At 48.8% G+C, this 17,327-nt stretch overlaps 1 protein-coding gene across 3 annotated transcripts in view; it reads left to right on the forward strand.

Annotated features, from left to right (window-relative positions):
• Window positions 1-17,327, forward strand: part of LOC138480706 (mucin-2-like) — a 610,165-nt gene that overhangs the window by 171,101 nt on the left and 421,737 nt on the right. For all 3 annotated transcript variants that reach the window (XM_069612406.1, XM_069612407.1, XM_069612405.1), the window contains one exon: window positions 1,500-2,181. In XM_069612406.1, the coding sequence (XP_069468507.1) occupies window positions 1,500-2,181 (682 nt within the window). The remainder of the gene's footprint in view (window positions 1-1,499; window positions 2,182-17,327) is intronic.

Genomic DNA, 17,327 nt, shown 5'->3' on the forward strand with positions numbered 1-17,327 from the left:
TTTGTGTCAGTCTCTCATTTCTGACCCATCGCAGACATGAGTAAAACCCAGTGGTCTGTGATTGGACCACTGCTGGCTGTTGGTGCGGATCCTTATCATTAGTGGGCTTGGACTTGCTTCCAGCCAGGATAAGGGGCTTTCTGAGGTTATTTCCTCAGATCAGTGTTGGAGCCAAGTATCTGCCTGCTGAAGATCTGTGGATGACTTTGTCCTGGTGAAGCCCTGCTGATCTGTAAAGACCCTGAGTGGTGCTTCCCACCTTGGACGGGTGGGAACAACCGGTTTGTTGCGTTCTAGAGGATCCAGCCATCCTTACCGTTTGGCAGTGTCCCTGGACCATCCTGCATAGCTAGAACAGTTACCGTTCCTCGTTTTCTGATGGAAGTTCAGTAGTTGCCAGCTTGTGGTGTAAGTCACCTTCAGCTTCCCAGCTAGAAGGATCCTGCTCTCGAAGGTCTTCAACCGCGACTGGAATGACACCTGCCATTGCTCATGTGCGGTGGATGTCGCTGGAACTTGCCTTCCCTCATCTGGTGAAGTGTCCTGAAGAGGTCTGCATCAGTGCCTTCTGCATTTCTCCCTCACCAAGGTTTGCACTCTGCACCTGGAGCGACTAGAATCCTTGCACCCGCAGCTTCTGGGCACCCTTCACTGAAACCAAAGGTGGGAAAACCTACCTCCAGCAAGTACTCCTCTTACCCTGCGACCCTTTCCCCCTCAAGTCGACCCATCTAGTCACCTGGGAAAATCTGTGGCAGGAGGGAAAGTAATCGCAATTCATTTGTCTCCCACTGTTCACGTTGGAAAAAACCTTTAGAATAAACTTGGCTGCTTCATTCCATCGCTTTTTGATTGATGGGTCTAAAAGCTGTTGTATCTGAAAGATAGGAATATAATGTTGCCTACCAGTAACTTTAAATATCTCTCAGACAGTTCACCAACACAAGAACTCTTCCTACATCAAACCCTTTTCCTTGGAAGTAGCTCTGTGACTTTGGGCACAAGGCCCACTCACAGGGATTCAAATCATAAAATTAGGGTATAGTTCTTGTGACTTTATTCCATCCTCCTGCATCCTTGAATGGATTCCTAAGAACCTAAAGGTGAACGTATATGTTTAATAATCTGGTAATGTGTAATATTATGACCTTCATTTTTCGTTTCTTGAATAAATATAGTAATCTTGTACTTGCCTGTCAAAGTTGATTTGTGTGCTTTACTGTGTAGAGACTGTGGACACCTGACCCACTCATTCAAGTCTGAGAATACCTTTGACCGCTCTCCAGCCTTGCCTCCATTGGGTTTTGGCTAACCTCTCAGAATTCCTCTGTTCGCTATAACTAGGGTGGCTTCGTGAAATCTGTCCAGCAGGCCAGATTCTAGATATCCATCTTAATGATATGCATGGCCATTGCACTTAAGATGAGATATGGGTCATGTAAGGGGTTGTACTTCGTACTGAAACAAAATAAACTGATATTTACTTTGTTTTCTTGCAGATCACCTTTCAGGCAGCTGGCACAGTATCCACCAAGCAGACTTCAACTTCAAAGACTCCATCTGCTTCAAGGTCCCTATACAAGTTTACTGGAAACCCTCGCAGCAGGACCTCTATGGGACCACCCCAAACCTCAGACAGCAGGTTATCGCTAGGAGGGCCCCGGGCCCCTGACAGCAAGCTTCCTGTGGGAGGAACTCGGCCAACTGATGTTGGGGCGTGTCTACAAACACCTCGAGCCACAGGCAGCAAGATGTCTATACGAATGCCTCGTCCTGCTGATGGCAGGATGTCCTTTGCCGCGCCACGTGCCACTAACATCAGAATGGCTGTCAGCACTCCTGGTATCTCGGAGAGTAGAATAACTTTTGCAACCCCTCGAGCCACTGAAGGTAGGATGTCTCTGGGAGAACCAAGGCCTTCTAGCATCAGGATTCCTCATGGAGGCTTGAGGCAACCTGCTTGCAGACTCCCTGCCACTCCTGTGGCAAACGATGGAAAAGTCTATGCACCATCAACTAAGGAATCTGTTAATTCTGTCCTTCCAGACAACAGACCTTGTCTGGGAGGGCCACAAGGATCACTCGTTACTTCAATACCAAACAACGGTCTCATGCTGGGAGAACTGCGACCACAGTTTGAGAACAAGTCCAGTAGCAGCTTCGGGCTACGACCGCCAAATGGTAAGAACTTGGGAGATCAGAATTGGAAGCATTAACTTGTAATACAGTGTGACCTAAATTCTGGTAAAGGTCTGGGAGCCCCTCTACCGAGAACTAACACACCCAAATATCCTGTTCTATGGGTAGGTTCCCAAACAGGAGGGTCTACAGCCACGTTTTAGTACACTACCTTTCAGAGAGAGGAAAGGTCCTATTAGTACTGATGTAACGAAATCCGGCTTTGAGTAAGTATTCGGCCGAAAATGACATTCGGCTTCGGCCGAATACTTAATTAATTTTCACTCTAAGCCGAATAGTTTCCCCCTACTGCAGTGCCTGGAATCATTCCGGCATGTCCTTTCTATCCTTTAAAAGGATCATTAGACAAACAATTCTATCACTTGTTTGAGTGCAGGCAGAGCAGATGTGTGAAGTCTCAGCCCTTCATGTGCTGGACAGACACTTTAATCTGGTGCATTGCTGTGGAGGTGTGAGCAGAAGCAAAACTCAATATTAGTTTGCAAACTCACTATTGACAAATTGTATTTTCTTTAGGGGTTTATTAACCTGCTGATTACCCGTGCAAGTAATCTGGAAGTTACAGGTTTCAATTCCCAATCCAAGTAATATAATTAAGTAGATTAATATAACTGCTGCAGAGATACCAGGAAGTTCCAAACCTGGACTAACATATCTTAGGAAGTAGTGTGCCTGCAGCAAAGAACTGTATTCAGCCTGCAGGCCCAGGTTCTAAAGCGAGTAACATGGCTCAGTGGGAGAGATGTGGTTGTAATCTCCTCCTCTCCATCTTTCTAATGTTGCCAAAAATGAATGGTGCAAAGTGACAGATGTTACTAAAGAATGTGGCTATCCAATAGATTGAGAGTTTTACACAATATTTTTAACCAAAATGTCTGCCCATTTCAGCATACATATTCCCAGCATTGGAGAGTTAAAGGATATTTGTGTAATAAAGACGATACAAATTTACAATTTAGAAACATGGAACCAAATGAATGTAGAAGTGAAGCAAATAAGTAAAAATCAACATGCACATGTCAATTAAAGATCTGAAAATCGGCACTTTCCATTTCCTGTAGGATCAGCCGGGAACCACGGAGGACTCTGCATTGCTGGTGTCTTTTACCATGCCCCAAAACACCACAACCGTAACTACCCCCGTTAATCTGAAAGCATGGCTTTAGCATCCCAAAGTTTTGTTTTCAGTAGCACTTCAGCAGTCCGCAGGATGCGCATTGATGCAATCACTCCTTTTGTGCGCCTTTGCTGGAGCCAGAAGGCTGAAGTTGCGTAGGCCCAGAAGGGACATTTTAAAAGTACAAGTAGATTCATCCCAGTCTCTCCTCACAGTGATTGCTTACATGCATACCATACTTTTGGGCTAGTCTTAGTTACTTGGGCCCAGCCCAACAACCAACACCTACGAATGCACAAACATACAAACTGTGCTTTTATGGAACAGTTATTTTCTAATAATGTAGTCCTTTCATGCGTTACATAGAACACAAAGAAATAAAATGCAATGAATGGATATACATATTTTGTGTTTTTAATTTACCAAGTGTTTTTCTAGTCTACATAACTGTATTTATTAAAAAGGCAACTATTCGTCTCCGGCAGAACACTTAAAACTACTATTCGGTGCACCCCTAGTAATTAGCCTAGCTGGAGGTGGATGTGAGCAGGTGGTCTGAGGGGTCTGGCATTGGTTTGTAGGATGTTTTAATCTGGTGACATCCAACTAGGTGAGCACAATTCATATTTATTGAATAAAGTTCATGAGCCTAGACTTGACTACTGTAACAGCTTCCTCTAATCTTCCTTTTTCCACTCTGCGACCCCTCCAACTTATCCAGAATAGGGCTGCAAGACTTATCCTTGGCCTTAAGCCCAGGGACCGCATCTCTCCTGCACTAAAGTCTTCATTGGCTCCTGGGTTGCTGCACGGACTAAATTCAAATCCCTCTGAATCATCTACAAGGCTGTCTGGGCCCGGGGACCACTCTATCTTCAATTGTCTCCCTAAATGCTCTAGACCACTTTTCCTCTGGCACCAACTCAGTGTGCAAAGCATTTTGCTAAACAGAGGGCCGCTCACTTTCCTCTGCAGGCTCACTCCTTTGGCATATCCTCCCCCTTGCGCGTTGAGCAGGATGTTATCAAATTCTGGAAGCTCCTTAAGACTTTCCTCTTTTCCTCCGCCTTCCCTCCTTCTCCCCTAATCCCACAGTTGCTGAATCAGTGTCCTGGGCCCTTATGCATCGTAGGGGCCTTGACCTCCCACACCAATTCTTCCCAGCACTTGCATTTCACACCCTCTGTTCTGGAGGCGCACACATAACACCTCCCGCGGCCCAGGCCGTGTAGCACTCAACATTCCTACCACTTCGTCGATGGCTCACCCACGAGCTCAGACAACCCAGCACTTGCACCCTTTTCCCTCTTCCTTTCTGCACTTGCATGTTCTGAATACTCACAAGGCATAGTACGTTCGTCCCTTCTCCACTCTGCTCTTAAATATGTGTGTTGCAATGTATTTCCCACCCTTGCTTCCTCCCTGCCCTGTGGGCGCTTTGACAGTATTTTCTTATTGTATATATGCACCAAACAAGAAAGCAATAAATAAATGAACCTGGGACCCCAATTTAATTCCCAAAAGAATACCCTTCTCTTTCGGGATAAGAAATACCCAGGGTTGCAAAGAAGGTCCATTTATTAAAAATACATGTAATCAATTCAAGTATGCACAAGTTTCAACATCAATCAAAATGGCATAATTATGAAGGTGATCTTTTAAAACCCAGATCACCATGTGCACATTTAAATTACCCGTAGCACACATCCTTTTATATAAAAATAAATTGAGTATCCCCCATCTAAATCTCTCTGCTGCTTCATTGTGAATAAACCTTCCCATTCCCCAATCAATGGACATGTCAGAATCCTAAACCGTGTCCTAGAAAATTCAATCACAAGACAATCTACTTAACATTATGCAAGAAAGTGTTTGCTAAATTGCCCTACATTTTCCCAGTGGTGTTTCTTTTGTATTACCGTGTGATTTTCATTTATCTTTGATGGGCAACTTAAAGGCAGCCATTCATAACACTTTTCCCCCTTTTCTTGAACGGATCAGCACCAGTAATAACATAACCAAGAAATGACCTCATTTACATTCTGTTTCCTATGTATGCACACAATGAGAGGTCCTTTGCTCTTCTGTACTTGTACATTGCATGGATAAGATGTGTAGTGATTTCCCACTGTAGGATCGATTTCAACAAATGTATATTTCCAGAAGCGCATATGCTTCAGAAATATTATTTTCCAGGATGTACTGTCCATTCCATATCCCCTGTCCCACAGTACTTACAATTGACAGGGCTGAGGTTTTAATGTTTCCTTTATTGCTTGTCTTGGGATTACTACCCCTTTATATTATACTTTGAGTTTCTTTTGGCTGTCTCAGATAGGCGGGCATCCTCTTAAGGGACATGTTCAATTCTCCCCCTCTAGGAACAGTTGGGCATCAGTCAGAAAGATGTGGTCATCTCCCCACCACAGCCTGGTCTCCTTTCTGTATTGGGAACTGTCTGCTGTCCCTTCCACTGAAGGGAGGCCTGGGTCTTTAATTCTAGGTAGTCCTATTACAGTGCTCTACTAGTAATCCATAAAATGGTCTCAAGAAGGAAGACAAATCTATTCCAGTCTCCTTTCTGTTATCAGTTCTCCTTTCTCGCTTCCTCCATCAGTCAGTGAGTGTCTCCAGAATGTATGGGTCTGAACTTTTAATAGAGCAGAAACCACACTATTTCTCAAGATGTGATTTCTCTTATCCACTTTATGTGATTGGACCATGCGTCTAATGTGACATCACTCTGAACCAAACCCTCTCTAGCAATTTGGTAGTATTAATGAAGAGGGAAGTGTAATGGAGTGACTTCTGAGCCCAGTTCGTCTCCCATTTACTGTGCTACCGTTTTGGAGCTTTTTATATTAAACAATAGTAACTTTTTGATACACCATATTCCACACATGTAATCCTATTCCTGATCGGCGCATCGGTGTATGCACAACTTTGGTATACGCTGCTTTTGTTTCTCACATGTGAGTGTGGCCGTTTGCTTTAAACTTGAACCCTTGCACAACCTCTCGCCAATCACTGAGCCATCCAAACCTACTTCCAGCCCTACAGATAAGGGGTGTATTGGCCACTTTTACTCTGTAAAAAAAAAAAAAAAAATGGTGAATAATTCCAAAAATAATAATGGAAAGTATAACTATTCCCCACAAAATAGGTAAACGACACATGTTGGGAAGGTAACGGTCCTATCCCACCCCCATAAGGCTTTTAAGGTGAGCCCCAATGGGATATCTCTAGTAGCCCAGGGGGAGACGGGCCGCCCAAAGGTCCCCACAAAATCATATGCGTTTTAGGCAGTACGCGCATAGAATTAAGATGCCATTTTGTAACCATGGTTGAAGTATTGGGGCCAGTATTCAGTATGCGAAGAGGAAATCTGAATAGGCCCAATCGCTGAAGAGGAGGGGGGGGGCACGCCACTGCTAGATTTCACAGAACCCCCCCCCCCCCCTCCTTGTGTCCTAAACCTGTTACAGATCTGTTGATCTAAGAAAGAATGTGCCCTGCAAGGCCACAAGACGGTGCTGGGCACTTTTGTGCACATATTATCATAGGCCAAAGCAGGCCTGTGACCCCCACCCAGCCAACCACGAGTTATGGCCACTACCCCAGTCCTAAGATCCCTGAATTCTGAGATACCAGTCGACTACAGACCATAAAAGTTCTAAGAGTATTGTCGTCCCAACTTTATTCCACACAGCATGATTTGTAATGCGAGATACAGCTTTGGGGGTGTGTGTGTGTGTGTGTGTGTGTGTGTGTGTGTGACTTAGACCAATGGCCCGGAATCCCCTATGGAGAAGGCTAACCATATATAGGGTTGCACCAACTAGCCACGCGGGTTTGCACTCAGTGATGATGCTGAGCCTCCGTTAAGCGTCTGCATGTAACCTTTCTCGCTACAACGTTCTTGGGCAGCAGAGTTCTTTGCTGGCCTGCCCATCTGTGTTTTCGTGGGAGTTCCTTGCCCAGGCTCCCACATCCCGACCATCCACACCTTTTCCCGGAGCTTCTCCATTCCTTGTACTATCTCCCCCACCTGTTCTCACCCCGTCCCAAAATTGTTGTGACTCCAGGCAGCTCCACCGTATGCATCTCCAGTCCCCCTTGGGTGTACATCCCCTCCAACACCTGTCTGCGGTTGTTGGGAACATTGCGTGTAGCCTCTCTGGTGTGTAGGGCCATTAAAGCAGCACTTTTTGCCACATCGCCCTTACTTTTATTGAGCGTGTCAACTTTGGGATAATCACCCACATGTATTCCCACAGTTTCTTTGTGATTGTTTCCCAGTTTGTTCTCGGTGCCTTTTACCAAATATAATTCCACTGAACTTCCTCCCCCTGGATGTTCAAGAACCTATAGAGGTTTGACACTAATTTCCGAGAGCCAGTGTTTGTTGTCATATATTTTGATGTGTGTCAACTTTCTAATGGCTGCCTGTATTATATGGGGGGACGAGAGCTAGTGGCTAAGCAGAGTTTACTTTTAAATGTCCTTTTCTGTTAACCCCAAGGCCTGTTTGCATTCCTGAAATGTCATTATATTTCCCCCAGATACATATCACCAATTGTTCGGCATCCTGCTTTTACCCATTTATTGTAGAAGGGTTTCTCCATCCCCGGTTGGAAATCTTGATTCTCAAACATTGGAAGGAACAGGGAGGGGTGTGTTGTCATTGCCCCTCTTGATTGCCGCGTCCCATACCTCAAACCCCACTCCTATGACTGCACTTATCTTAACATTCAGATGCCTGTATATTGTCTCTTCAACCACAGTAAACCCGAGGGTGCAGACCCCGACACCACCCTATCTTGCTTAGCCTATATACGTTGTGGGGTGTCCACTACACATTCTTTCACTACCCGTATTTGAGCCGCTTCATAATATCTGCAAAAGTGGGGAAATGCCATTACTCCCCGATTTGTTGTTGCTGTCATTGTTGGCATTGCTATTCTTGGCGTCTTTTGCTTTTTATGGATGCCTTTAGTTTTTGATTTTTAAAAAACGTATTAGGTATCCTAATGGGTAAGGCTTGAAAGTGATGGAGAAGTTTTGGTAATACCATCATTTTAATTACTACCATCCTCCCCCACCATGATGTTATCAGAGGGTTCCATTTCCTGATGTCTAACTTCATTTTTTCAAAAAAGATAGTTTGCTTTGTACATTTGGCTTAATGATGGTGTTAACGTTCTCCCAAGAAGGTTATCCCTGCTTTTGCTAATTTTAGCTGCATATTTCGGGCCACCCTCTCTTGCGTCTTGCTGTTTAGATTCAGGATTTCCGACTTTGCTCTATTATTTTTAATTCCGGATATTGCCCCAAACCTTTCAAATGCCTTCATAAGCTCTGCCAGGGATTGTTCTGGGACTGTTAATGCCACCGACATATTGTCTGCAAATGTTCCCCTCCCGCCATCGCTACCCTTTTCACCCCATCCACCTCACTGATTCTTGTTAGTAGTGGTTCCAAATAAATCGCTGATAATAGCGGCGAAAGGGGGCAGCCTTGCTTTGCACCCCTTCCCAGGATTATCGGCTTTGACAATGCTCCATTAAGGGCTACATGGATCTGTGGTGACTGATTATCAGCCTTGACCATTTGGAGGAATTTGTCCAAACCCCATTTGTTCCATTGTGCGGAATAATTGTGTATACTCTACCCCATCAAAAGCTTTCTCTGCATTCAATGAAACGGGTACTGCCGGTTTTTGATTTATCTCCATATTTTCTATCAAGTGACAGCACGCGTAGAGTGTATCAAATATTTGCCTTTTCTGAATTAACCCGATTGATCTCGAGCTATGAGTAATGGGAGCAAATGCGATCGTCTGTTTGCTAACTCCTTCGTGTAGCGTTTCGCATCTAGGTTTATTGAAGCTATTGGGCGGTACTATCCTGGGAGTACTGGATCCTTTACTTGCTTGGGGAACATTACATTTTTTATGTGTACTATTGACCCTCGTGCATAAAGGCGCGGACTACAGAGAGACAAAACACCGACAAAGAAAATCACACAATAAAAAGAGGTCCAAGAGGCCTTAAAGGAGATTTAGTGAGATCCCCAGTCAGATGACGGTATCCGACTTTTTTTTAGAGATGTCGGGCGAATAAGATTTCTTCTTAAAAGTGAGGAGAGAGGAGTGCCTCCTCAAATTTATGGGAAGATTATTCCAAAGAGAGGGGGCCTTCACATTAAATGCTCCCTTTTCCGCCTTTGATGTCTTACATCTTGGCTGTATGATATGGTTTAGGGAACCCGATCTCAGACATCTTTGGCTACACTTCTCTTTTATGTGCTGTTGTAGATACGCTGGCATTATTTGAAGCCGGCATTTAAAGACTATAACTAGCACTCTAAAGTTAATCCGGGATTCAATAGGGAGCCAGTGCATGGAGCATCTAGCCTCGTTTACATGGCTGTGCCGGGGGAGTCAAAGAACTACTCTGACCGCCCAATTCTGGGCGACCTAAAGTCTATGCAATTCTCGTTGACTGATGCCCAGCAGGTGACTTCAACAATAATCCAGTTTAGCACAGATTATTGCCCTGGCAATTGTCTCAGCACTTTCTTGAGAAATCATGGGCCTCAAGTGAGCCAGCAACACTACCAGTTTCACCTCATTCATTGATGGGCTAATGGTACCTTCTATCTTGAGCGTATTAAACAGCTTTGTTAATCTAGGGGACAGGGTGTCCTAAAAGGTTTTATAGTAGCAGTTTGGGTATCCATCTGGACCCGGTGCCTTATTTTTCGGTGGCGTTTTAATTGCTTTTTTTCACTTCTTACATCTCCCTCCAAGATCTCCCTATCCTCTTCTGAAATATTTGGAAAGTAGAGGTTATCTAAATAATCCTGCTGGTTGTCTGTGCTAGAGTTATCGACCCTATATAGCGTTTCGTATTAGTCTTAGTATCCCACGCATGTTCTCATCTTTTGTCTTCTCCTGCCCCTGTTTGACCTGGAGTTTCATTGTTTTACTATTCCCCTTTGCCTTCAGTTGCCTAGCAAGACGTTTATCTGCCTTATTGGCTCTTACATAGATATAGAAAGGATTTTTCTGCCTGTTTGCGTAGCATTGCCAACTGGCCTTGAAAGTGCCTTAGTGCTAATCTCAATTTTTTATTCATCTCTCCTTGAATCTTTCAGTTTCTCCTCTAGTTCTTTTCCAGCTACGGTTCTGTTTATCCCTTCACCCTTAAAGCTATCAAGTCCCCCCACAGTACTGCCTTAAAGGCATAAGACTTTTCCCAGTGATGTATCCCCTGTATCATTGTCCAGAAAATATCTCTCTATCCTATCACCTATGGAGTCCACTATAGTTTGACCTTGTCGAAGTTTTTGCTATGCCCTAGACTGAGTGTTGCTGTAATCGGGGCATGATCCGACAGGGTGATGGATCCCAATTCGATCTCTTCCACCTTGCCTATCAGTCTTGTGGAGGCCCATATGTAGTCAATCCTTTACTGCGAGGTGTGGATATGAGAGTAGGATGTATATTTTCCGTTTTTGACCCTTTATCGCCCGCCACATATCATGCAGTGCCAAAGTTTCCATTTTTTTCAACTCCTTTGGCTGGGCCTGTGCCCCCTGTCATGTAGCATTGCTCCTAACCAGCTGGGGGTCCCAGGCTACATTGAAATCCCCTGCTAGGATGATTTCCCCCATGGTAAATTCTTCTACTTTCTAGAGCAGCCCCCCTGCCCAGCATTGGGAGCATATATTGAAGCCAGCGTTTAGTTTCCAATCTCCATAAGTTATATTTATGAGAAGATAGCTGCCCTCCTTTTCTGCCATAGTTCCGTGTACTTTTAGTCCCAGGCAGTCCCGAATTGCTATCATTACCCTCGCCTTTTTCTCCCCTGCATTAGCTTGGGATATTTGAGGGAACCCTCCTATCCTTAATTGCCTTTTGTCTGTTCTCTTAATATGTGTCTCCTGATACATCAAGATGTATGCCATCACCCCCCCCCCACCCCCTATCAATTGTTCCACCTTTTTCGTCTGAACCGGGGTGTTTAATCCCCTCACATTATATGTCAATATTTTTAATGATGCCACCTCATCTTCGTTAACTTTTTCTCAGTTTTAATTACAGATCCCTGGGTCTACATCTCGCCCTTCCCTCATCCCACTCCTTCCCCTACTCCCTCCCTAACTGCCTCCTCCCCACAAACCCCCAACCCCCCCCCCCTCTCCCCATCGCCCTGATGAGGCTCCAGGTTCCTATGATTGCCCGGACTGAAGGTCCGTTGCGCATGGCCCTCACAATTCCCAAGAAAACCCAGCGGAGAATGCTAAGCCCCACTGAGAGTTCCAAAACTACCTCCCATCCCGCCTCCCTTGGGCCACGTGCTCCTTGTAACATTGACTGTCTTCATCCCCTGCATGGGGTTCACCTTGTCTCGGGAGGATAACTCGGGGTCTACATGCTTGGCTTGGAACCAAGACGACACGGAGCAACACAGGTTCGATCCCCGGGTCAGCGTTTAGAAACCTCTGGATATTAAGCGCCTTATGAATAACCTATCATATCAGATCACCTTTCCCATTCTTGAGTATCTTGCTTTCGTTGTTTCAAGCCTCCTCTGCCCAGCCACTTATTGGTTTACCTGCTCTTATTAGTGACCTTTTTCCATTGCCACAGATTCCTGCAGTTTTTGTCTCCATTCAGTTGTCCTTCGCTCCATTCAGTTGTCCTTCGCTCCATTCAGTTGTCCTTCGCCTGTCCCTTGACTGTCTCCTTGTAAATTCAGAATCAGTTCACCCTCTTCACATGTGGTAATTCTGTGCTGTCGTCCTTCCCACGTGAAGAGTAGTCGGGAGGGAAATGTCTGCTTCGACGCTACGACTTCAGCACTGGACCCACCTGCCTTCTCTTTTGTTGTGTAGTTTGCGCTAGCTTTTGATAGTTGCACTTCCTCTCGGTTGATTCGTACCTGACCTGCAAGCCTTGCTTTCTGCATCATTTGTTATTTCTGCTCTTACAAGGTGATTGCCACCAAGACATCTCTGGGGCGTTGCCCTGTTTTGCTTGGGCCTTACTGGTGTATCCGATCCACTTGGACCGGTTCCTCTATCACCTCTGCCAACATTTCTGCAAAATGTTGTGGAGTAGTAGTTTTCAGGTCTTTATCCTCCACTTTTTCAGAGATTTTTAATTCTTATAATGGACCTCCTTGACCGATTTTCTGGCTCCTCTCATTGGATTTCCATGCTATGGGTGAAGCGTGCAGGATGTTCTAGGACCTCCTCGCTTTTTCGCAAGTCATTCTCCATATCCTGAACTACCCTTTCCATTGTGTCTGTCCTTTCTTTCAATTTGGCAACATACAGTTTTAATTCTTGCACAGACTTTAATTTCTCCTTTCAATGTCTCGAATTGCGTTTGAAACGAGGCCATGGGCTTTGCGCATTGCCGTTGCTCCTTCTGTCCCGGTCTCTTGTTGTAGTGGGCTTTGTTTGTTACCTCTACCCCGTGAGGTCATCGTTGTCTCAGTACCCCACTGTTGCTTAATGCTCCCGGTCTGCTATATTTGGGGGTTTTGTTGAGTTGCAGTTTTCCCCCTTGTTTTGGACATGTGGCTTTTGGTGTCCGTTGTGGTGTGGGGATTCTCAGCACAAAATCTAGACTTTTCCTTGTGTTGCCTGGCCCACTGCCCATCCTGCGTTTGCTGAATCCTCTTCACCGGATTCGAACCCCTGTCCTAGGGCTCCCCCGTGCCTTCTCTGGTGCCTCTATTCCTCCTGGAGTGTTGGCTCTGTTGCTGCTAGCCCCCGCCCTATCTCACTTCAGTTTCAATTTGTGCTTAATGCCACGCACTCGGTGTGCTTTTGTAACGTTGCTTGTGGATTGCGGGCCTGATCGATTCCTGGATGTTACCGCTGTTATCAGGGGGTGGGGGGGGTCATACCTGGTTCACTCCTGCTGCTAACTGTCCCCCTGGCGTGGTCCTGGGTGCTCGCGGATGTGTATACGTCGGGGGAGGAGTCGCTTCCCGTTGATCCCCTTTTCTTTACTCCCTCACATAGCTGTTAATTTCCCCCGAGTCAGTCTCCGTTGTCAGCGACTCCACCTTTCTCCTGCTTCTCCTGGCCTAGTCGCTGCCGTCTCCTATGCGGCCGTGGCTCAAGTTCTAAGACCTGTTATCTCATGCGTAGCTCGCCCATCCATCACTGCAGCTTGTGCATCACTATTTCCTATGTGGTTTCTCCACTCTTGTGTTTAGGCTCCTGGGTGTGAGCACCTTCTGTTCTCCAGCATGGGGTCTGGCATGGATTCACATGCTCATGAATATTCCCCGTCGTCAGGCTGGGAATCCTCGGTAAAGAAAAAACCAGTATCAGTTTCGTTTCTGATCTGTCTTTCGTAGTAATAACCAATCACTGGTCTCTGCGTCATACTGACCACAGCCAATGACTGCCCTCTACCTAAGCACCGCCTCTGGCAGCCATCTTCAGATTTTTACCGCACGTTCATGTGTTGGGATCCTCGTGCTATTGCTCTCGAGCGTTAGTGCTATTTTTTCACATTTTTTCTCAAAAAACTTCGTTTTTTCGGTCAAAAGAGCCTCAAGCTCCACCGACTATCCATCCGATCTACGGGGACCCGTGTCGGATTCGTCTGCGCCCCTCAAGGGTGAAGATCTCGTCGAGCTACGCTTTTGGAGGACTCCAGAAGTTTCTCAGGCCCGGACATGGCCCAGGAGAAGGGAAGCTCGACGCCCGGAAAGCTGTTCAGGATCTGCCCTGGATGCCAGCTGCAGAACGTCTTTAATGAGGACGAACACTCCTTTTGTCTCTACTGCTTACATGAGGACAAGACGCACGTGGAGAAGGACTGTGCGTTTTGCGGCAATATGTCCGAGCGGACCATGAAGGACCGCCATCAACGTCTCGCCAACTGGCTGGAAGGGAAGAGCCCGTCAGGCGAGAAGAAGAGAAATCCGAGCGGTCTTCTAAGACCTTTGAGGACGCCCCGGCGACAGGGGTCCAACACAAGGCCAAGCACTGCGAGTCCGCTGGCACCGGGAGCGCCGAACGGTCGGGCTCTACGGGCGCCAGGCAGGGCGGACCCTCCCCGGCACCTTCAGCCACGAGCCAACGCTCTGGGTCGGGTAAGAGGAAGGGCGAGCACCCGGCGAAGCTCCTGGAGAGGCCCCGGTCGAGCTCGAAGGCCCCATCGGAGGGGGAGCGAGGCAGTGTCCCCCCCCCCCCCCCCCCCCCCTCAAGGATAAGGCGGTGAGCGCACCTAAGGTGGTGAAGGCCTTAATCCATCCGGCCAAGCCCTCTATCGATACTGTCGCGGTGGCCCTTGCTCAGCCTGTGGAGGCTCCACCAGTGGTGGCGACCTCGGGGCTCAGAGTCTCCCTGCCACCTCGGAGGGAGTCCTCTTTTGTGCCCATCGATAGGACCCCCGTGAAACCCCCGGCGGGGAAGAAAAAGGTGGGGCAGGGCGTCGTCGTATATTCGGCCTCAACCTCAGAGGAAGAGCTGATTGAGGTCTTAAGCCACGGCCTTGGCGTGGAAGAAGACCGGCCCGTCGGGATGGATCCTGACGCAGGTGACGACATCGTCGAGGGTGCCGACGGGGCTCCTGATCGCCCGTCGGATTTCCCTCTTCCAGTGCCGCAAGACAACTCGGCGGCCATTTTGTTGGCTATACAGTCCTTATGTTCAGAGATAAGGACGAGACTACCGTTGCCGACGGAGGAACCTCTCCCGTCGGGGGATCCTGAACCGGGACCTTCGGGTGCTCCCCCTCCCAAGAAAAGAAGGATTCACCCTCCACCTCCTTTTCAGCCGTCGCGCCCCGTCCAGCCCTCCTCCCCGTCCACCCGAGGGGATGATACAGGGACTGACACGGCAGCGACGGGTACGGACGACGAGGTATACGACGAGGATCTACCGTCGTCACCTCCCACCAGGGTTTCTCCGCCCGACGAGATTGGATCGTTCCACTCCATGATCGCCAGGGCATCCGAGCTTTTCCAACTCTGCCCTGAGGAGAAGAAAAAGGAAGGATTCCTTTATCAACGGCGCGAGGCCAAGAGGAAGACGGTCCTCGCGGTGCCTCTACTGGACGACATTTGGGATGAGGGCCTCGCCCTCCTCAAGAACCCTTCCACGACGCCAGCTAGAAGAGACCGGTACGAGAAGAAGTACCGGGTCCCGGACGCGGCCCCCCTGTGCCTCCGGGCGCAGCCTACCCCGGACTCTGTCGTCTCTGCGGCGGCCAGGAAGAAAGCGGGGGGGGGGTGCGGCCTCCACATCGACTTCCCCACCGACTTCCCCACCGGACGGTGAGGGAAAGAAATTGGACGCTATGGGACGCAGGGTCATCTCGTCGGCAGCGACGACGATTAAAGCGGCCAACGCCTTGGCTATCGTGTCCCGCTACGACGGGGAGTTATGGTACAAACTGGCTCCCCTGCTGGACTTCCTACCGGACGACAAGAGGGCGGATGCCCTGGAGATCCTACAGGAAGGCGAGGTGGCGTCGGACCACGCCATCACTATTGCGACGGACATCGCCGACACTGGGTTTCGCCAGTTGGGCAACGGCGTGTGCCTTAGGCGGCGTGGATGGCTCAAGGCTACGGACTTCCGTCAAGACGTACAGACCAGAGTCCTGGACATGCCGTTCGATGGGAACAACCTGTTTGGGAAAACAGTGGACGATTCCCTTCAGGCCATTAAAGCGGACACTGAGACGGCCCGGGCCCTTGGGGTTCTGCAGCAACGACGGACGCCCTTTCGGAGCAGCGGAGGCAAGGGCGCCTCCAAAGGTTCCGGCGGCGGTTTCTCCACCTACCGTCAAGCGGCCCGCTAGTCGTCTCAGGAGGCCTACAGAGGACGAGGCAAGTCTGGCGGACCCCGCCGTCGTCGCCAAGGAGGTCAAGGCGGCAAAGCCTCGTCGAAACAGGATTGAACCGGCCGTGGGGTCGGGCCCCCACCGAAGCACCCCGGTGGGAGGCCGGCTGGCGAGCTTCGTCAGCGTGTGGGAGTCCATCTCCACCGACCGTTGGGTGCTGGACGCCTTAGCCCGGGGCCACGCGCTCGAGTTTCAAAGAAGGTGCCCGCGCGTCCCCCCCGTGGCCAGGAAAGAGCTTCACGTCCCTCAGCTTCTCCTGGAGATAAAGGCGATGCTCAGGAAGGGCGTCATCGAACTCGTCCCAAAGAGGCTTCGGGGCTCCGGAGTTTACTCGAGATACTTCCTCGTGAAGAAGAAGACGGGAGGATGGCGCCCCATCCTAGACCTGCGACGTCTGAACAAGTTCATCAAGGCGCAGAAGTTCCGGATGGTCACCCTCCAGCACGTCCTGGGGCAGCTGGAGGAAGGAGACTTCCTGTCGTCGTTGGATTTGGAGGATGCCAACTTCCACATTCCCATCCTAAAGGGGCACCGAAAATTCCTCAGGTTTGTGGTCCAAGGGCGTCACTACCAGTTCAAAGCCCTCCCCTTCGGACTACGGTCGGCACCCAGGGTATTCACCAAGTGCCTTGCACCGGTGGCGGCGCAGCTGCGCCGCGAGGGGATCCACGTCTACCCCTACCTGGACGACTGGCTCATCCGAGCCAAGACGAGGGAACTCGCCGTGGAGCACACGACAAGGACCGTCCAACTTCTCACGGACCTGGGATTCTCCGTGAACTACGCCAAGTCCCACCTGGTACCCGCGCAAAACGCACTGTTTCTGGGAGCGAAGCTCGACACAGTGTCCCTTCTGGCCTCCCCGTCGGAGGAAAGGACCAGGTCCATCCTGGGCAAGGTACAGCGGATGTTGGTTTCCGACGCGGCCAAGGTGAGGTCCATCAAGTCCCTCCTCGGAATGATGTCTTCTTGCATCTACCTCATTCCCATGTGCAGGCTCCGGATGCGCCCGTTGCAGGAGTTCCTGGACGCGCGCTGGATCCAAACGACGGGCGGCTTCGAGGAGAGGATCACACTCGACGAGAGTTTCCGCCGAGCGGTCCGGTGGTGGGGCACCCGCGCGCATCT

Source organism: Ambystoma mexicanum, chromosome 5p (assembly GCF_040938575.1).
Source record: "Ambystoma mexicanum isolate Mex_15411 chromosome 5p, UKY_AmexF1_1, whole genome shotgun sequence".
Classification (NCBI taxonomy): Eukaryota; Metazoa; Chordata; class Amphibia; order Caudata; family Ambystomatidae; genus Ambystoma; species Ambystoma mexicanum.